This window comes from Thermobia domestica, chromosome 5 (genome assembly GCF_964235325.1).
Source record: "Thermobia domestica chromosome 5, izTheDome1.hap1.1, whole genome shotgun sequence".
NCBI lineage: Eukaryota > Metazoa > Arthropoda > Insecta > Zygentoma > Lepismatidae > Thermobia > Thermobia domestica.
In genome coordinates, this window is record NC_137458.1 from 306,701,130 (window position 1) to 306,723,989 (window position 22,860).

Below are 22,860 nucleotides of genomic sequence, written 5' to 3' on the forward strand. Positions count from 1 at the left end.
ATTAAGATACTGTACGTGCATTGGATAAAATTATTTTCATCACTTTCAACTGCAGTATCCAAAATGGTCAATTTTAATGTTTTATAACCAACTCAAAGTACTATATTATATTCAATGTAAATACAGTAGTTACACAGAAAAAGTGCACTGTAAATTATTTGTACTCAACATAATTGATTTTAAAAATGTATATGTAGAAAGACGAATAAAGATTCTTTCTGGGAAGACAGTGTATTGCAACTTTCAGTAAAAACACTTGTCCACATGGAACGAAGCCTAGTGGTACCTCCTTTTCAGTTTACTTCTATTGAATAATACATGAAGACACAAATAGTTTTCTGAGCTTCCATGTAAACAAGATGTGGAAGACCCGAGATCGATTCCCGGCGGAAGCTCACGTGGTTCGGATTTCATATTAATCAGTAGGTCCACGCCTCATATAGCCTCGCTTCTGAACCGGACGTTAAACTGAAAATCAACTCAACTGAAATTTAACTAACTAACGGTTTTCTCTTAGAAATGTAGACAAACACTGATGATAACGTGTGGCCGGGGAGAAAATCCACCAGACCAAGAAGTTTATCCCGGTTGCATTTCTCAGAATGGGGTCCAATTGGGGTTACCAGTATTTTCGCAAATATATGTTCATCTCTTGCTTATTGAAGTAGTAGTGGCTCAGTGGTAAAGCGTTCACTTCTGGTGGATGGGGTCCCTGGTTTTCTATTTGCGCTAAGTGGGATTTATGATGGACAAACACCATATGTGTGGGTTTTCTCGGGGTTCTCTTGTTTTCGCTCACTTCCTTCATTTCACCATTTCTTTCATTCTCATCATTATCGTTTCCTTTAGTCTACACGATGATAATCATGCAACGTAAAACTTTAAAATTTCATTTCATTTTGCGTTTATTCATAGTTTCCCCGAGCTAAATCTTTTAAAATTATCACAATAGTATTAAATATATGTTCATGTGTTTACTCCCTCTTTTTCTCTATCTCGAAGATCAGTATATTTTCCAGTCAAGAATAAAATAGAACATATTTTAGAATATGTTAGAATAAAATAGAAATCTTGCAGTTTAACGTTCCATGTTTATGTCCATTAGCCTAAGGAAAACGAATGATTAAGGCAAGTAAATGACGATGGGAGAATAGTTGGAATGGGAGTGTGGAAGGAAAGGGGAGTGGGTTTACCCGATTAAACCCACGGACATGATGATGTACACCACAAGCTTCCTTAGCAGTGGATCAAACCAGGGACCCCCGCAGAGAAGGCAAGAGTTTTACCAGTGAGCCACGCTGACCGCATCTTCTTTACCCTACAGGGTATAACTCTGACTTACAACAACAAAAGAAATCCATTAACATGATGTGTACTTTACAAAGTTTATATGACCTGGGCAAATAATACCCACTAGAAATGAATATAACACTACAGATTCATTATATAATGCTTTCTGTATTTAAAACCAAAAGCATGAATGTCGCCTATACAGAGCTCTATATTTCCCCCATATTAATATGTACGACAATAAGAAGTTGAAAATAAATTGTTATAACTGCTCGTATCCCGTGAAAATCATACGGAGTATATTTCAACAAAATATTTCCTCGAAAAACTGAAGTTGGCAGAAAAAAACGTGGAGATTGCAACAGTTTTAGTGTTTGTCTCAACCTCTAATATGAAAACATCAAAAACATCAACAATGGGAAAGGACCAACAGCATATTATTGAAACTTCATAATTGCACTGAAGCTTGAGTTCCCGAGCCACTCCACTCACCCTAATGCAACGCTGGCGCTGGCCGTGTCATGTGGCAAAGATGATACACGAGGTTGTACTTCCTCAGAAGGAATTTATTAAGTTGCGCAGAAAAGAAGTGCAGTAGCCCAAGCGATTCATATGATCGAATAATTCCCACTCAATTCATATGATCGAATAACTCATTGCGCAAAAGAGATGCGCGGAAACCTAACTGATTCAATGAGCGAATCATTCCCAACCAATTCACTTGCGCAAAAGGAAAGCGCGGACGACCAATTCATATGAACGAATTAAATGATCGAATCATTTTAGTGAATCAAAGTAAATGAATCGATTCTCCGAAATGAATCGTTTTGCCCATCACTAACTTAGACCTATCACACCATAAATACGTCCCTCAGAAATGAATAAGTTAATTATAATTCTATTTCGTAATTTTTGATAAAGTTGAGATGTCAAATCACAAAGAATACATTTCTAATTTCGTATTTAATATATTTTCAATTTTACAGATTATGCATGTGCTAATTTAATTTTCCGTAGTTGCCATATTTATTTTTGTCACCCGATGTATTGGAGTTTTATTAGTTAATGATACCAAAATTAAAATTATTAGCTGACTGAACATCAAAAAGTACACCCTTCTTAGTACAAGGCTAATATAATACTAACTAATTGAGTGACGAACGCTGGACTAACGAATCTCATTGAATAGCACACATTTTATGAAGTTTGCTAAAGTATTTGGATCCAAATTACTTACGCCGGAGGCTAATTACGAAATAATTTATTGATATCGAAGTGTCCTATATTCTAGATATGCAATGAAAGAGACTTTCAATCCTGTAATGAAACTCATACGGAAAGGTTAGTGCGGTTATCTCATTCAATTTATCCGGTTTTAAATTCAATTATTGTTCCTAAATTTGTTGATCTAATACATTCATATATTGATTTACAGATCGCATTTGCTTGCGTATTTGGGAAGATGTGATTGTCTACACTTGAATTATTCCTTCTGAGAGCTTTGTGTCCTAAACATCATGGGCCTTATGCGGAGTCGTTTGCAAGTATGACTAGAGTCATACTAAAAATCTGACTACTGCTGGAAACAAACGTAAGTCGAACTCTTTAGTATAGTACTAATCACGTGCCGAAACGACCCTGCAGAAGGTCCCATATCTCACAATATCAATAACATTATCCGCATATTGATCTGGAGGGCCAAAAATTAGTGAGTTTGAGATACTAATTTTAGTAACTAGTATAGGTTTACAGTAATAAAAAATATAATTCGTAGTCTGGACTTCTTTCCCGATTTTGACCGTTTCCTGCTTTTGATCTTTCTCCCGATTTTGACCTTTTCCTCATTTGGACCTCTCTCCCAATTGTATCCTTCCTTTTCCTGATTGAGTCCTGTATTTTAATTCAATTTAGTTTCTGAATCTCAAATACTCCTTTCTGAGGTGCATATTAGACACATTGCAGTTGTAGCACATATGAATCTATAATTGGTGCGCCTTTCTAATTGACCATAATGCAGTGTTCGTAGTTGTAGGGAAATTTCCCAAATCCAGCAAAATTTCTTAGTTAAATTTAGCAAAAAGGTAAAAAGGGAAATTTTCGATAAAACTTGAAAAATCCCGGGAAACCCTCGCGCCAATTGATTGACCAATATAAACCCTTAATTCTTCTTTGTTCTTAAGAAATAAAGGATTTAGGTTTCTGTGCTTTCGGCATCGATAACCATTTAGCCCCTCACACTTTGAGGGATGACGTCCCTCGGCGAGCACACAATCCGGGGAAAGGGAAGGAAGGAAGCGGCCTGGGACCTATAAGTTAGTTACCACCCCGGCACTTGAATTGTATGAGTGAGGAAAACCTCATTCAGTGTGGCTGGCATGTAAAAGCGTTTTACACTTTTTCCACCGAGTGACCCCCACCGGGAATCAAATCCGGGACCGCTCGTACCGAAGGCGAGAGCGTTAGCGACTACGCTACGCGGAGGCACTCTTCAGAAATAATAGTTTCTGTACGATCTGCATCCATTGTTGACTGAGTGTGTTTGTGTGTACTTTTTGTTAAAAAATAAGGAAATAGTAAAAAATAGAGACGAAAACCAAGTGAATAAAACAAATGTGGTTGGCATCAGAGGCGGACCGAGCCCAGGGCTGGAGGCTTAATACCCATAGTTTATAGACTGCTAAAAGTAAATTAAAGTATTACCTATTTATTTTGGAAGTTTATAGTAAACTTATGATATACCTATGATAGTCTGTTCTGGTTCGTTCTCCAGGTTTTTACCTTCTAGATCCGCTCTGGTTGGCGCTTCATCCAATGAATCTCCCTTAAAAATTGAACAGTCAAAAATTAGGGAAAATTTCATAAGAAAAGTGAAAATTTTATGTCAACCGAGGGAAATTTCCTTTCAGAAACCTACGAACACTGCCATAACGGTTTAGTAATCAAGCACGTAACAAAGAGGAGGACAGTGGCCGTTACGGCGAGTGCCTCGTGTGTGGTAGTGCTCTGTGAGGGAAGTTAGTTGATTGGGATCTCCTATACACCTACGTTACACTTATACTTTAATTTACGTATATGCGTACATACATCCCATTCTGTTTTTTTTACTCTTTGTTCTTTTTTCATTTTACACTTCTCACTTTCCTCTAACTCTTTGCCCTGTTCAACTTGGCTTTCAACCCTCTTTCACTGTCTGAACCTCTTTCCCGATTTTGACCTTTACCTGGCTTTGACCTTTTTCCCGATTGTGTCCTTTCTTCCCAAGTGTGTCCTGTATTTTATTCAATTTTGTTCCTGAACCAAAAATCCTCTGTGTGAGGTACACATTTTACCATTTTGAAATCGTAGCACACATGCCTGTCGAGCTGGTGCACCTATCTATTTCACCGGTAATGGTCTACGACAAGACAAGACAAGAGGAAGTTTGAAGAGTCACATTTTCAAGACAGTTTGAACTCCCATTATAATTACGTATGTAAATTACTTTAGCTTTATATTTTATAGGTTAACATTACAACGCCCGCTCCAGCAGGTATACTCACTCAGAAACGAGAAATTACACACTAATAATTTTATGAAAATGGATGAAAGATTACTTAACCTTAAGCTAACCCGTTCCTAACCCCTACCATACTTCTTTCTATCTTACTCTACCTTACCCTACTCTACTATACTTTGTAAAAGGGCCCAACTTATCGATCCGCAGCTGGAGCGTGTTTTGTAAAGTTTTCCCTATTTGATTGTTGGTATCGCTTTAAAGCCAATTCAATTTCTAAGTTGTCGAGCATCTGGATTATTATGATTTTTTTAAATGAGTGTACTGTATTTCAATTGTATTAAATTTTATTCCTAGTGTTCCTGAGAGAAGAATGTGAATAGCTCTATGTAATGTCCATAAACATAGTATTTTATGGTTACGAAAGCATATATACAAACCTTCCGTGGTAGCAAATTAATATGGTTAAGTTGCGTTTTTGGTCATCCGTTTCTTACTAAATTCTGAAAACTTACTGGAAACAAATGGACAATTTGTTCGTTTGTTTCCTTAATAATATGCAAGGAAAGCGGATATTGTGTTCGTTTTTCTTTATAAGTGATTGTAAACATGGTACTATTTGGCAAGTGGAGGGGACTACTTTAAGCAAAATTACCTCATGCCTGGATTGTTGGAATATTACTGGCATCTGTATTCTGAACATGCCTGCAGGTGTACAGAGACTCACCAGTTGTTATCCTCAAGCAAAGAGTTACATTTCTTTTTTGTAACAAATTTGTCCCAAACTTACCTAACTTTAAGGAAACTCGATCCTACTCTACCATCTCTACTTTATCATACCATTTTAAAGCGTTGCTTAAATTAATCCGCCTTATAGAGAGTCGTTTTGACGTAATATTAGCATCATACTAAAGTCTGACTACTGCAGGAAACATTCGATCTCTTTAGTATGGCACTTGCATAAGGCCCAATGATTTTTAAAGTTTCATACATAATGTTTGTCGAAAACCAGGCGAATGACCAACTTCGGAATAAATGCCAATTAATAATATACTGTGTTTCAGGTGAGCAGTGATAATTGCTGAAGATATATTACAGACGGAGGTACAGTTAAACTTCCGTACATGGGGTCTTTGATTTAACACGCACAAATAGAAAATTGTATTATTATTCATTTGAGTTACTTTAATATATCTGATCTAGAATTATTTCTCTTTCATTTCAATCGTACAATCCTAACTCTTAATCACGTATATTTCTTATCATCATGCTTTCTTTCCCCTACTAGATACATATTTATGTTGGGGTTAAGTTCCAAAGTTGGTCGTCCGTTTATAGCATAATTTGAAAATTTATCTGGAAGAAATGAATAATTTGCTAGTTTGTGTGCTTGATAATATTTAAGGAGAGTGTAAGTTGTTTTTATTTTATTAAAGAATGAGTCAGAAAAAACTTGGCCAGTAACTTTGACCAAAAAAGTAGGTAAAGAAATGAAAAGAAGAAAGGTCGTTTGCATATTTTAGTTGACTATAAAGTTTAAAAAAATAAACACACAAAATATATTATAAAGAACTAATTATGGAAAAATGCTCGTACATTACTCTTAATCCGCTTCATAAGAGTTCGCACATCTTCTTCTGTTATTTGATTGGCAGCTGCAGTCCACTTGCGACGAAAAGTTTTCAAGTCAGCCGCCTTCCCTTTTGATGTTTTCAATGTTCTTTTAATGTGGGCCCAATATTTTTCAATTGGCCTAAGTTCAGGGCAATTTGGTGAATTTGCCTCTCTTCGAACTGCGACGATACCCTTTTCTTTATAACAATCAGTGGCTGCTTTAGAGTAGTGAGAGGTAGCAAGATCTGGCCAAAAGAAAACAGAGTTACTGTATGACATCACAAATGGATACAAGCGTTTTTGTAAACACTCCTTCGTATAAATTTCGCCGTTAATTGTCCCTGTTGTGATGAACGCTTTGCTTTTTTTACAGCATGAACAAATAGCTTGCCAAATCAAATATTGTTTGGGATATTTGGATGCCTTCCGTTGTTTAAATTTATCCTGCAAATCTCCCCTCTTCAGTGCCACGTACTGCTCCTTTCCGGGAATTTGACTGAAATCAGCGACACAATAGGTTTCGTCGTCCATAATGCAACATCCATATTGAGTAAGGTACTGATCATAGAGTTTTCTTGCTCTGGATTTTGCCCTCACTTTTTGCTTTTCGTCTCGGTTAGGTACCTTTTGGACTTTGAAAGATCGTAAACTTTTCCTTGCTTAAATCTGTGCACTGTAGATTGGGACGCTTTGACCACACCAGCAACTGCTCTTTCCGATAAATAAGGATTTTGACGCAGCAATGCAGTAACCCTTTTCTCCAGCTTCGGTTGGCTAGTCCCCGGTTTTCTACCTGAGCCAGGTTTTCTTTCAACAGTTAAATCTTGTGCGTACTTTTTAATTACATTTTGCACAGTAGACCGAGGGTATTTTACGAGTTTGCTTAATTTATTTAAGGACATACCTGGATTTTCGAGGTATTTGTTCACAATTAGTTTTCGTTTTTCTAACTGACTCATCGTTCTTTACCACAGTATGCACACTTCACAACTGACAATCTATTCGTGAGTAAGATCGACAGTCTGCCCTTGCTTATGCACAGTGCTGCCAATGTTCATCTTATATACTAGAAAATATGGAGGGAGGAAAGTGGCCAGGTTTTTTCTGACTCATTCTTTATATAAGTGATTCTAAACATGCAACTATCTGGCAAGCAGAGGGAACTACTTGGAGGCAGCTTACTGCATGGTAGGATTTTGGAAATGTAATGAACATTTGTTTTGAAAACAGGGTAGAGACGCATCCCTGGATACGAGGTAAAATTATTACATTTTGTGAAACAATAAGGTGATAAGCAGACAGATTATTAAAAGTAAGTAAAAATAATGTGCTAAGCAAATAACTGTAAAGAAACGTGAAGAAAGTTATACGTTCCAATGCAACGGTAACATAACAAACATGGCTTCAAGGTTCTAGGACACAGGTCTCCCTTTCCATTTAGCTGTAATAAAGACAGAAAACAACGTGTCCTGTGGAGCTCTACTCTGCATTCGTTCGCTAACGCTCGCTCGGCAATACTATGTGAATTACATATAAAACTTTGGTGCAGAAAGGAACCAATTATTATGCTTTCAGACTAAAACTAGGCGACAAATACCGTGTGCGTGGGGTTTTCTCGGGGTTCTTCCGTTTCCTCCCACTTTCTTCATTTGATTCATTACTCATCATCACCGTCTCCTTAGCTTAAGCGGCATATTCGTGGTACGTAAATTTATATGAGGAAACATTGATTTAATTTTTTGAAATAAAAAAGTTTTATCCTGTTAATTTTACTGACTACTTCTTCTTGAGATCTTTAAATATATTCTATGCGAAATTTAACTGCTGTATTATGTAATTTTAATATATACCAGTATAAATAAAAACTAAAACAATATTACATTGAATATTTTTAAACAAGGAACTCTTAAATAGGCTAGAAGAAGAAATTAGTAAAATTGAATGATTAAAATCTCGTCTATTTAAAAGAAAAATACTTTCTCATATAAGTCAATGGACTATTAAAAAAAAAGAAAGATAGCAATTCAACATCCAGAAAATAAGACACACACACACACATCTCCTTTCATTAAAGTCTTTTTTCGAAAGCTACCCTGAAACGATGGCGTGTCGTTTGCTACAACCATAGTTAAAAGTGAGGAAAACACGGGGGACGTCATCCCCCACTTCCAAAAATATCTATGGCGTCCCTTTACTTCCTAAAAAATATAGTGGGCAAAGTTAGGCACAGTGGACGGCATGATCCATTTTTACCCCTGGTTACAACTCGATTTTGATGTTTGACACAGTATTGTCATTGCGGATTTATCAAATCTTATTACCGTGAAGATTAGCACATACCTAACGCAATAGCTAAGGGTTGCCAGCACTTATTCATATTGATTCACTCTGAATAAGTGGTAAGTATTCTCATCTTCCAGACGAGCGAGATCTCATATAACCTCACTGATGCAAAAGAATATCAAGCTCGAAACAAACAAACACGAAACATTCTAAATTTCACGATAGCTTGCGCAGAGATAGATGTTTTATTATAAAATGGTTTTAACGAACACTTAAACTCACTGATATCAGATCTGTTACTTTCTGTAAAAAATGTTTAGCAGACTTTCGGGAAACGTTTAGCTGTTGTTATTATATGTTCTGTAATTTCACGAATGTTGAATACCTGTAATGTCTCCTTAAATTTCTACTTCTAATTTTACTTCTAAAGCTGTCTTCTCACAAAGATAGAAATAAATAAAAATTAAAACCTAACAATCTGTGTGTTAGTTAAAAACAAGAGATATCTATGCGTAATGTGGGTGTCGGACATAAGCTCACCGACAGTCTTATACTACAGGGACGGACAAAAGCTCACCGATACCAAACATATACTCCCTTGAGGGACATCTAATAAAATTCACCGAATATTGAAATTCAGGTGTTAGTTATTTCCTAAGCAGAAAATAAAGCTGCTATTTTCTATGACTTGTCCATCAGGTATAAAAAAATAGTAAGGACGTTGCGGAGTTGCGTTGTATTAAACGTGGGCAGACCTTGAGGAACTTGTAATAAAATGCCCTGGATATTAAAATCTAGCTTTTGACTACAATTAAAAATAGGCCAAATAACTCGGTAGAAAGTAGAGCTACTAATGTCGTATAGCAGTTATCAGATATCAGAATAAAATAGGGATGTTGCAAGTTTAGTGTGTGAAGCATAGGCGACAGTAAGCCTACTTTTGGCCCTGGGAATTTTCGAACCAAGTTTTTCTTATAAGTCTGACAATTCATCAAATGCATTAAAATAATTTCATGACTAGGCATGAATACTTACATAATAGAATTTGCTTGCTAACAGAACTGGTGATTTTTTTTTTTTTTTTTTTTTTTTTTTTTTTTTTTTTTACGAAATCATCATACTCAGATACATTTAGTCTTTGCTTCTTAGTGCTGCCGTCGGGCTTGCAGACCAAAACTCAAACAAATCTCTTTCTTATGTAATAACACTAAGCTTCTTTTTTTTTCTATTTTGTTTCATAGGTTGTTTTGATCTTAGTAAATAAGAAAAAGATTCATTTTATGAGTATTGGTCTGCAAGTGTGATGACAGCCTTAAGACTTGAACTCGGCAACTCTCCTAATATTTTATTCTGGTGTCTGATAACTTTAGTCATATAGCCTATTTTTTTTATTTAGCAACTAGCCTACTAGTAGTCAAAGCCCAGATTTAAATATCAGGAGCATTTAATTTCAAGTTCCTTAAAGTCCGCCCACATTTAATACATTAAACCCTGGAACATCCTTCTTATTTTATTTTTATATCTGACAACTGATATATAGCATTAATAGGTCTATTTTCTACTGAATTAGGCCTATTGCTAGTCAAAGTTTCTCGGCCAAATAACTCGAGTTTTAATACCTCTTTATACCCATCATAAGTTTTTCTAAAGCGAAATGAAATATATCTCAGATACTTTCAGCCATAGCGAAAAAAAGAAGAAGGAGATACCCTTTTCCGATATTTCTGTGCTGAAAATTTCTTGCACCGAAAGGTACAGCATAGTGGAGGGGGTTGGCTTGCTTTTTTCAGTAAAAGGAAGTAATATTTTTTGATTGTCCAAATCGGTTTTCAATTTATATTTTAATATTCAAAATCTACTTCATATTTATATCCAAAGTCTAGTTTTCATTTGTGTCATATTTTCCGTTTGCCATTTTTCCATTGCTTACTTGTATTTATTTTATTCAGATTTATTTTCCTTTGCAATTAAATTAATTAACCTAGAAATGTAGTTAGTTATCACTATTTTATTCTTTATTGCATTAATTATCTTGTAACACAATTATATTGTTAGTGGTGACCTTATGTCCGCTTTTGCATTAACATAGGTGAGCTTAATACCGATGAGCTTATGTCCGCGACATTTAAAGAGGGTTGCAAACGATATGCAGGAAAAATTCTTCTCTCTTCCTGGCTTGTTTCTTCCCTACTTAACAAATGTTATATTGCTCTGCTTGGTGAATCCGTTTCCATGAATATTCAGAAAATAAACTTAAACTATTGCTTTTACAAAACTCCTCTTTCTTTTAATTCAAAAACGGAAAAATGACGGCAGAAAGTTTCGGGTAGTTGCTATTTTCACTGCTAGTTTCTCATTTTAGATAGTGTATATTTACAACAAAGGCGGTGCACGTGCACCAGTTCACCGTTCTAAATCCGGCCCTGTACATATGTGTATGTTATATGTATGCCCATTTGTATATGAGATCCAGACCGCCCATATTGTTTCATACGGAAAGTACGTACACATGGAACATTTACAGAAAGTATTATAAATCATGCAGTTTTCAGTTATACGTTTGCGGTTCAAAAACTACAGGATTTACAAATGTGACATACGATTTTACGTACGCCACGTACAGTTTTTTCTCAGTGTATGGTTTTGAAGCATAGTCTCGGATACATAGCTATTATCTACAGAGCACGACAATGAATGAGCCTCGAGGCTTGGCAATACAATAAAACTTGAAGGTGAAGGTCTGCTTTTAACATACCTGGGATTTACTAATTTTGTTGTACTTACTAATTCATGCAGTTCTTGAGCACAAAATTATCATCGGCCAAGGTCAATTTCCGCTTCGCTGTCTAGGGGTTGGATAGTAGGTTTCTTAAAAATGGGGATGGGGCGGGGGAGGGTTAACATTCTTCAGAGCATTAACACTTTCACTTTAAATGCCTTGGTGACAGGGGTTTAGAAGGTGTATACTAGATTGTGGACCACACAATTGTTCAATACTCGCACTATCACATTCACAATCAGTGTATCATACTGTAATTTTGTCATCTTCGTTACGCTGACTAAACGATAAAAAAATCACCTATAATTTATTCCCAATAAAAATCATTGGACAACAGAATTACAAGCCACCCCACTGTTCTAGTGGCTAGCACGCGTGACTTTGATAATCGATTCCCTGTGGGAAAGTATTGAACGACAGTGCTTCAGATTCCACGTTGAAACTACAAGTCCATGTCTCCTGTAGCCTCACTGATGAAAGGGGACGGTGAAAGATAATCAATTAATCAATCATCAGCATTTCAAAATTCAGGTGCATAAACAACCTATGACTTGTAGGACTAGTTCATTTTGTTAAAGCAACTGTTTTAACGAAGTTTAGTATTAACGTGTCAGATATTTCTATGAGATAAGAAAAAAAAACATTATTTTGTAACTAAATAATAGCTCTATCCACGTAGATTCTGCAAACAGAAACAATAAAAATCAATATAAAAGTGACTCACATTATTTTAACAAAACTCGATTTAGGTAATAGTTTGGGCTGCCGCAAAGATAGGAAAAGCTAGAAAACTCCGATTAATTGTAACAACTCCATCAGGGGTTGAAATTGGAGGGGGCTTACGCCATTAATCAACCCATTAAGGTGTACAAACTCGCGAGCATGGCTCTTGCGCTTAACTGGGCTCGGGCTCAATAATTGAGCCCTAGCCTCAATGAAACAAGTCAGTGCGAGCCCAACTCAGAGAAGTGAGCCCGAGTGCAAGTGAGCTCGAGCCCCAATAAAATACGGGGGGCGCGGTGGCTCAGTGGTAGAGCGTTCACCTCTGGTGCTTGGGGTCCCGGGTTCGATCCCAGCCCCCGCCAAGTGAACTTTGTGGTGGACAAACACCGTGCTCGTGGGTTTTCTCGGGGTTCTCCCGTTTCCTCCCACTTTCTTCATTCCACCATTTTCACTCATCTCTCATTATCACCGTCTCCTTTAGCCTAACCGGCATAACCGTGGGACGTAAAACTCAAAGATTTCATTTTTCCCAATAAAATACGTGAGTGCGAGCCTAATTGAGGGAACTGAGCCCGGGCGCGAATGAGCCCGAGCCCAATTGAGAGAAATGAGCCCGAGCGCAAGCGCAGTCGAGAGAGCGTGAGCCCAAGTGAGCGAGAACCCAGTTGAGACAAGTGAGCGTGAACCCGAGTAAGTGCGAGCTCAATTGAGAGAATTAAGCGCGAGTCCGATGAGTGTAAGCCTAGTGGAGAGAAGTGAGCGGAAGCCCGAGTGAGTGGAAGCACAGATAAGATCAGTGAGTGCGATCGCAACTGAGCACGAGCCCAGTTGAGAGAAGTGATCGCGAGTCCAGTTGAGAGAAGTCAGCGCGAGCCCGGGTAGGTGTAAGCCCAGTAGACAGAAGTGAGCGCGAGCCCGAGTGAGTGCGAGCCAAGAGAAGATTAGTGATTGCGAGCGCGAGCCTAGTTGGGAGAACTGATCGCGAGTCCAGTTGAGACGGGTGAGCGCGAGCCCGATGAGTGCGAGCCCAGTCGAGAGAGATGAGCACGAGCCCTAGTGAGTGCGAGCCCAGATAAGATTAGTGAGTGCGAGCGCGAGCGCAGTTGGGAGAAGTGATCGCGAGTCCAGTGGAGACAGGTAAGCGCGAGCCCGAGTGAGTGCGAGCTCAGTTGAGAGAAGTGAGCGAGAGTGAGCGCGAGCCCGACCGAGCCCAGTGGAAAATGTTCATCTCTGGTGCATACGTCCTCAGCAATTGTAGTTTTAGTAAATGCAAAAAAGTGGCGCTTCTTAGACAATAAAGATAGCAGCCATTTAGGAACACTTGTACATACGACAACCTGAATGATGTTATTAACCTACTCATACATAAGTTTCATAACACTCCATTTCTATAATTTTTGGAGGTGGTCGACAACCACTTTCGCCATCTTTGGACCACTGCTGATGAATTGACATCCATATGTATTTTTGGTCTAATTATACATTATATACTCGAATTTGTTTCCCTACACCTCGAATAATAGGAAGTTTCTGTACAAGTTCCGTCGCAAATTGCGTCATCTCCATCTAGAAGCCATCCTCAGAGCAATTGAGAAAGAAAACGCCCAATAACTTTTTCTATTTGACCATATATTGCATGAAATCCGTGTAATGAGGTGGATAAGGAGATGAAACAGGCATGGTGGCGAAAGTGGGCAAAAGAAGGAAAGTTTATTCGTTAAGATAAGTTTTTGTGGTTGAAAATAGTTATACCATACATAATGCAACACACAATGATTAAGTCTCCAAATATATATCTGCTCAAATAAGTTATATCTGCTGACGTCATCACTATTATCAATTGAACCAGGTTAATACAAATTTATTATTGTTTATTTTTTTCAAAATATATATTTTCAACTCTGTATTGCGAGCTGCTATTGGTGTATTACAGAAAGAAGACTTGATCATTCATGAAATATGTTTCCTAATAAATTTCTGCTATAAAACAAAACTTATACAAAGAAGAAAGATACTTCATGTATGTTCAAGTCTTCTTTCTGCGGACACAAACTGCGCGGTCTTTCTGCTTCTCTTGTCCTAACTTGAATTTTATACATTATGCTTGTTATACATTGTCAACTAGCTGAGGTTGCCAGGTGTTAGCAAACTTCGTTACTAAGTAAGTATTAATTGTGATCAATAGCTGTCTTTCTACCTGTTGTAGATTTACAATGAATAACTACTATACATTAGGGCGGAGCGAAAAATTACTTTTTTGTATATCGAAAACGCAATAATGCGAAAAAGTTGTCAATTGATGTTTATAAAATACTGTAAAAATTTCGCCTCTGAAATCAAATGTTTTCCGGTGTTAAATCGCCAAAAAACATTTTGTGTCTTTATAGGGTATGGAAACCCGCCGTACGCACCGCTCTGTTGTGTTTCTACGGTAAATGAGCAAAAAGATTACCTATATTTCTTAACATAAGCAGTCTATAGATGTAGAAATAATTTCTAAATGATTTAGGGAGATCGGGAACCATAAAATAGCCCATTTTAACAAAACAATAAATTGTATATCATACTGTACTTGTGGTTTCATATAACGTTCTAGAATTGAATAAATATGCCGATAAATGTGTTCATTGTTCATTATAATTTTTGCTTCAACAATCTTTTTCCTTAAAAAATTCCCCTGCATAAGAATTAAATTCGGATTACTATCCACTTCATAAAGATAGCCCCTGACTTCGCGGTGCTAACCTGACGTTCACTGAAGACTCACATTGCATTGTCGTACCCCGTTAGAATTGTTGGAATGTTGTCTTTTCAGTAATTAAGACACAAAATTTTCTTTGTACTGTGTAATAAGAAAAAAATAGAAATTAATGAAAATGTGCGTACTTTATAGTACTTTTTTTGTTAAACCAATGTTCATATCTCAAAAACGAGATCACTTAAAATAATTTCCTGTGTACGATACGTAGATGCATCCATTAACTGTAAGTTGTGAAAAGTTCAATTTTCATCACATGATACTTTTTGTGTAATTAAAATAAATTTATGACGCTATGATCTCCTATACCGTGGTAGGTAGAGAAACGTACAAAACACAGTTCGAAAATTTGGAACTCTAGTGTTCCAAGTATTTGAAACTTTTAACGAAAAGTGGTTTAGTTAGAAGAGTATTTTTTAATACAAATGTTTTTTCGAACATATTATATGCGTAAAGCGGAGAGCCATGTTGCAGCCTAGTCTTTAAATTCCCCGCGCTTATATGAAGAAACAGCATACAGTAACTGGAAGTGTGGCAAAGGTGTTGTGCTGTCTTGTCGCGTTCAGAAAGCTTGCAGCGCAAAGCCTACTTCATAAGAATGTAATAGGAGAAAGTATTTAAGATCTCATAACCTTTCACAATATCTTAACAATGTTAACATCTTAATAATAGCAATGCATGTACGTATCTTAATGTTATTGAAATAAAACGTTGAAGTAACACATACAAAACCTTGTGTCTTAATCTACTTATCTCATTCACTTTCGTCACTTGTTGACTCGTCATAGCTCCTGCTATCTTCCTGGACACGTAGTAACAATGGCTCCATTTCTACCTCAAGATCTATCAATATACACACTTACCAGCTTACGAACATGTTAAAGGTAAAAAAGAAATGTAGCCTTGGGAAGTTCATCCAAGTTGTTCTGTGATCAATTCCCCTGCTGAATGTAGTGGAGAAATATCGGTCCTTTGTTTTATTTCAACGAAAGAAAATTATGCAGTGTGTAGGTGATGAGGACTATTTTTGCGTCTAATCACATCGCACTGATTACGTTTTCAACACTTCCCTTCAGTTCGTAGGCGTCAGAAACTTACACACTCACATCATATGTGCTCATTGGAGTGAGACAGACGAACGCACATTTATATTTCTCCTGAGTATTTCTCATACTTTTTTATTTAAAAAAACTATGAATATTCCTTCTACGAGCAGCGGCATTACAGAAGGAAGTGGCAACATTTTGAGCGATAATGAAATTGATGAATGATGAATGACTCCGACACAGATGGTTATGAGTTAGATAGTAATGACATTGATTATTCTGCGCTCAGTGGCGGCATATCCGTGAGTGAACAAGATGAACATGAGCTTGCGCCCTGAAACAAGAAAAGGAATCGCGTCGTTCCTATTGAAGGCGGATTCTGTTGCAGTTATGAGTGATAAAACTCATGTGAATGCAAAACCCCTGTTTAGTGGTGTCCCGTGAATTAATCAAAATGCTAGCCTATCTACAGAGTATTCCCCATATAAAGTGGTTCAGTTATTTTCACCGATGAATTTTATAGTAAAAAAAGTTGAGTTGATTGTGAGTTTAACGTTCCATTTAGTAGAGGCGATATGAGACGTGATTAACGTTGAATCCAAACCACTTGAGCTCCCGCCGGGAATAGTAGAAAAAGAAATGAATAAATACGCAAAACAGCAGATTGAAAACAAAATTAGTGTAACTAAAATCTTTATCTTCTAAGTAAAAGCGTGTTACTTCAATTGAAAACAAGTAATCTTCTACATTGATTATTCACATGTGCTTTTTTAGCTAGCTTTACACGATTTTTACAAATCAACTATGTAAGAGCTATTAGTATGTTTATCAAATGATGGAAGATGTTTTTCTGCTGTTTGACTTATCATTGTCAGTGCTCACATACTGTACAGGAAGAAAGCAGGAAAACAAATCGCACTTTGAACTTTTTATGTGAACGTAACAGAAAAACTGCTTCACTCAGCAGGAACTGAACTACATAGACTATCCCAGTCTTTACCCTTGGAAGACTGGTAGCAAGGGGCCATTACCCATACAAAGTTCTCCTAATATCCGCAAATCCTAATAGAGTAGGAAAAAGGTGATGCAGAGTTCGTAGCATCCGCACGGTGAAAGAAGTTTTTAATAAAATGTTAGCGTTTATTGTCTGATATATGAAGTTGAACTTTTTGTGGGAGTGTGCTTCGAAATGTACAATATTAAAGAGTATTACTGGGACTCCTAGATATCTGAAAACTGATTTTCTATGAAGTGTAAACTCAATATTACATATCAACTAAGATTATATCACATCATAAACTTTGTGAGTGTATTTGTTTCAGTGCAAATGTATTTTGTACTACGTGCAGTAAGTGAAAAAACTGAAAAAGCAACAAATTTTCGAGGACCATCACATGCAAATCTAAAGTAGGTAAACAGTTCGTTTCTCTGTATACCCTGTTAATTTCTCAGAAGTTAGTTTAAAATCTTTGGAATTTAATTTAATTTAATCTTTGGAAGAAATTTTAAAAATTCTTCTGCAAAGTTTTGGACAGTGTGAGTGACAAGTTTAAATACCAGTGGGGCTGAGAGTGTGTACGTTCCAGGAAAATGTGGCAAGGTGGTACTCCGAATAACCTGCTATAGTGACAGACCAGAGCAAAGAAAATCATAATGTCATATTTTTATTGTTTATTTTTAAAACAAATCCAAACAGTTGGGTTGAAAAAGGCACTTTACTATCTTTCTAAAAGTTTTTTTTTGTTTTTGATAATACACCGCAACAATTCAGAGACAATGATGTCTCACTTTTTACTGAATAACAAGAAAATTTCTACATGTTGAGTAATGAAATTTTCATAACTTACAGGTGCACAGGGAATTATTTCATGTGATCTCCTTTCCGAGATATAGACCTATAAACATTAGTCTACCAAAAAAGTACGATAAAATATGCACTTTTTCATTAATTTCTATTTGTTTCTCACTACACAGTACAAATAATTTTTTTTTATGTCTTAAGTATTGAAAAGGCAACATTCCAACAATTCTAACAAGGTACGACAATGCAATGTAAGTTTTGAGTGAACGTTAGAGCAGCACCGCGAAGTCAGGTACCTATCTTTATGAAATGGATAGTAGTCCAATTGATAGTAACAGTATTTAAAAAAAACAACGTTTGTATTCGATAACATTGTTCGAGTCTGAAAGACGATCTTTTCAAGGTAATTTTGCTGTGTTAACATTGCGTTTCAGTGTTCACTACGTTGTACGTAGTTGGGAAGTGCATAAATAGTTTTTGTGTAATGTAAATTAAACTTTATATAGTGTGTGTGAGATCTGTACTTTACATCAATATTGAAATTCTAACTATGCCGAAGATAAGAACATCTTACCCCGTTTTTGGAAATTCAGCTGAGCTTTCAGATGTACAGTTGTCCACTAAATCAGATGTAATGAAGTGTTATTTTCATTTGATGGAGCTTGAAAAGTGTGAGAAACGGTATGATCGATCTGTAAAAAAAAAAAGTGGGGAGAGATGTTGCTTAGTGTGCGAAATCTGTTTAAGATAAGTTTTCCATCCCTATTGTATCGTTAGAACGCGTAGTTCAGCTTCTACTTGCTTGCACGGAAGATATACAAGAAATCTGTGAAATCTGAGAAGGAAACGAACGAACTTGTAATTTCCAGAAAAAAATATATTTTAACAAGATTACACGAAGTTCTTTGATATATGTTTATGTAAATGTCATGAACTTTTCATGTGTTCATATGAATTGAGAAAGAAAGGAGAAGTGGTCATTTCTGCAGGATCAGAGAACAACACGATTAAGCAGAATAGAGGGAGTTGATTATGAGGAAATCACAAGAGACCCGCCAACGGTCTTACATATCACAAATGAGTACTTGTAATGAACTCTAGACATCATCTTCTGATGGCGATGGGTCAAAGTTTGATAATTACTTTGCGGAGCAACAGGATATTTGAGAAAAATGAAGCAAGCAGCAATGACATGTTCTTAGACCTCTCGTTATGCTGGCAGACCGATTTGGAACATCTGATCGCGCAAATACTTTGATAGCAACAGCTATATTGCAATCTTTTGGAATAATTGATCCAAAGAATGCTGGCCAGATCATAGACCGCTCACAACTCCGGCGAGAAAGGGAAGAGATACGACAAAAGGAAGTGCTAATGGCCAAAGGAAAGGTTCTTAGAGGCTTGTACCAATATGCACGAAAGAGACTGGAGGTCGCTGGTGTTCAGTTAAAAGATACTCTACTTGTAAAGGTGGAGGTAAACACGTGTGACTAATGGGAACTTCTTCAAGATACATACCGCAGAACTAGCGCCAAATTGTTCAGGAAGTAATTCAAAATATCTGTTATTTCGCACACCCGGAGAATATATTGCTTTCTATGGTTGACAATGAAAGACTTCGCGTCAGAACATAGGTATTGAGGAAAATAGTCAACGCAAAGGAAAAGACTAGGAACGAGAAGAGTAGAGATAATGACAGTAGTAACACTAGGAAGACGAAACGAGGAACACTAGCTAAAGTAGGCAGTGAGTCACATGTAAAATGCTACCAAAGCTCAATTTCAAGGCAAACGATTACAAAGACCTTATTAATTGGGAATCAGTTGAAATGATCAATCCTCCAGCGCTGTCTTGTTTCCCAACAAAGAACTTGAAATCGTCAGTAATAACCGTGAACATCCAGGCATTAAGGAAACTTTGAAAATATTCTTGTCATATTAAGTTAGAGAACGCTGGGTGAAACTTGTAACAAGCATCTGCAGCACTTTCTGGCAGAGATTGTTTTACCAGACTAAAACCCCGATCTGTAAACGTAAAAGTAGAAACAAAGGCAAATTATGCTCTGGAAAGAACCAAAGATCTAATTTTGAACATACGTTTATGGATGGTAGGGTGGGCATGAAAAGGATACGATTTGCGCCCGCTGTCTCGTCCTGGGTTGTTTCATTCAAACAGGCAGAGAGATGCAAAAATAAATAAATAAATAAAATAAATAAATAAAAAAATAAGTATGTATTTTTATTAAATAGATTGTTATTGTGATCAAATTGGCTATTGTGTGATTCCAAATGTACCTAAATCATGTAGAATGTATTACTCAAATTTTATATATTACTTAAGTTAAGAAATGTAGGAGGTACTTTTGTTCATTTACCCTAGTAACACAAGATTGGTGTGTACAGCGGGTTTGCATACCCTATAAAGAGACAAAATCTTTTTTGGCGATTCGCTACCCGAAAATATTCGGTTTCAGAGACGAAATTTTTATAGTATTTTATCAACATCAATCGACAACTTTTCCACATTATTGCGTTTTCGATATACACAAAAGTTATTTATCTCTCCGTCCTCTTGTTACATTTAAAAGTAAATGGTTTAATAGGAAACTTATGGACAATTTTCATTACACTTTCAAATTAATGAGGTTTCTACGGCAAAGATTATAAATGTTAGCACTTAAAAATCTTAACATTGTGAGACAGATCATACTGTAATGTAGAAAATATAAATGTAATTTTGTAAAGGTAATATACGACATGAAAAATAATAATCTTCTTTAGTGATCATCATCATATGTATGCTGTGCAATAATCAATAATATCTTTATTTACGTTTTCAGAATATCTCATTTCATTGAATCACTGAGCCTACACGTATCAAATCTCTGACGTGAACAATTCCTAAGTTAAGGAAAGGTATTTCGGTTTGTTCAAGATGGCTATGATTAATGTTGATATCAAAACAGATGGTGCTGAAGAAGATTGCGATTATGAAATTGACAACACTAACGAATTTAAATACAAATATTCTTTTAAAATATATTCTACATCAAAATTAGAATATAAGGGACCTGAAATTGGGACGGAGCCAGTCAGTGATATTAGCCTTTCTATGGTAGAAGATCCTTTAGTGTCTAAATTCAAAAGTGCTTTGAAAACTAATGAGAAAGATGTAAAAGATTGGAAACTCACTTCGAAACCGATATGTTTGGTCAGTCGTTTATCAATACCAGATTTACCAGCTGATGCTAAACAATATCTTAACATGAAATTTCTGAACAGAAATTCAAGTGATTTAACATATATTGTGCAAGAGTCTGGACATGAAACCTCTGAGATTATTAAAGATAAGACAGGGGGAGGTATTCAGCAAAGTGATAGTCATGGAATAGATGTCTATTCTCAGGAATTCAGGTAAGATTCTGCACCTCTTGAAAGTTACATAAAACTGTTATTTCCAAAACTTTTAATACTTGCTTAAGTGTTTTTTATTTTTTTATAGTTTTTAGTTTAGATAAAGTCAGTGGAAGTGCAACGAATATTTAGTCGAGAAAAGAAGTGGACTTAGCAGTTTACATAGTTTCAATAACTCTTACTGCTCATGTAACATAATTCGTTCCTAACACTAGCACTCATGATAAATGTAAGATCCGTACTTGAAAATTACATAAAGAAATGAGAGTCGAGTATTAGGTTTTTGTAATGTATGTTATATTACGTTTACTAGTTAATTTTTTTGGTTTTTAGTAATTGAAATTTAGAATTAGAATAATGTTAGTAGAATAATATACTGTAAAATATTTTCCTTTTTGTTACCCTGGTTATTCCTCTATGCATGTCGAAACTGGCGACTAGGAGTGGTCCTCCGGCTTTGGGGTTTGGGTAAGGCTATCAACCTCATCCTGTAAAAAAAAAGGCACTTGTTCAGAAACCTTTACAAAAGCCTCGGATAAGGACTGATAACTTGGCACGACCTCAGCAAAAGAAAATGGACATGAGATTTAGAACATGGAATATTAGAAGTCTTTATAGGGCAGGCGCCTTAAAATCCGTATCGAGAGAGTTAAAAAAATACAGGATAGACCTAATAAGAGTTCAGGAAGTTAGGTGGGAAGGAAATGGATTTGTGAACTCCGGAAATTTTACCTTCTTTTACGTGGAAGGAAATAAAAATTACCAGTTAGGAAGAGGGTTTTTCGTTCACAAACGAATATTACCAGCAATTAAATGGGTTGAATTTGTTACTGACAGATTTCTTTGATTACTCTTAAGGGACGGTGGTGTGATATTATTGTTCTAAATGTACATGCTCCAACTGAAGATAAGGGTGACGATATAAAAGATAGTCACCCTTACGAAGAAGTGGAACGGATATTAGACCAACTCCCGCGATACCATGTGAAAATTCTATTAGGGGATTTCAATGCGAAGGAGGGACGAGAGGACATTTTTAAACCGATTATAGGGAACGAAAGTCTGCATAAAGAAAGTGTTAGACTCGTGAACTTTGCAAAATCCAAAAACCTAATCGTGAAGAGTACAAAATTCCCACATCGCGACGTTCATAAATACACTTGGACATCACCAGACGGAAAAACACATAATCAAATTGATCACGTTTTAGTAGATAGAAGAAGGCAATCTAGCATAATTGATGTCCGGTCGTTTAGAGGGGCTGATTGTGATATTGATCACTACCTGGTAGTAGCGATAATACGAGAGAGATTATCGTTCAATAAAGGTAATATTCAATGTCCGAAAACGGATATATTTAACTTAAAATTAGAAGAGAGCCAGGTAAGAGAGGAATATCAGATTAAACTTTCGAGTAGATTCTTGGTTATGGAAGACTCGGAGTGCACTAGTATTGAAAATACTTGGGTTGAAATTAGAGATAGCATTAAAAGTTCAGCGATCAAAAAATTGGGACACGCGGAAATACGTAGGAACATAACATAGTTCGACCAGGTATGCTTAAATCTAGCAGCGAAGAGGAAACAGGCGAAATTACGCTGGCTACAAAATCCGAATGAAATAACTACCCAAAATTTCGCAGATATCAGGCGGGAAAATT

General features: G+C 36.4%; 1 protein-coding gene across 5 annotated transcripts in view; it reads left to right on the plus strand.

The window, feature by feature from the left end:
* Positions 1-4,612: 4,612 nt before the first annotated feature.
* LOC145686765 (uncharacterized) overlaps positions 4,613-22,860 on the plus strand; it is an 82,664-nt gene continuing 64,416 nt past the window's right edge. For 2 of the 5 annotated variants that reach the window (XM_081760410.1, XM_081760406.1), the window contains exons 1-2: positions 4,613-4,758; positions 20,627-21,200. In XM_081760410.1, the coding sequence (XP_081616536.1) occupies positions 20,722-21,200 (479 nt within the window). In that variant the 5' untranslated portion in view covers positions 4,613-4,758; positions 20,627-20,721. Of the gene's footprint in view, positions 4,759-4,963; positions 5,105-5,698; positions 5,848-20,626; positions 21,201-22,860 lie in introns of those variants that run through there. The other 3 variants (XM_081760408.1, XM_081760407.1, XM_081760409.1) reach the window with 3 other exon arrangements.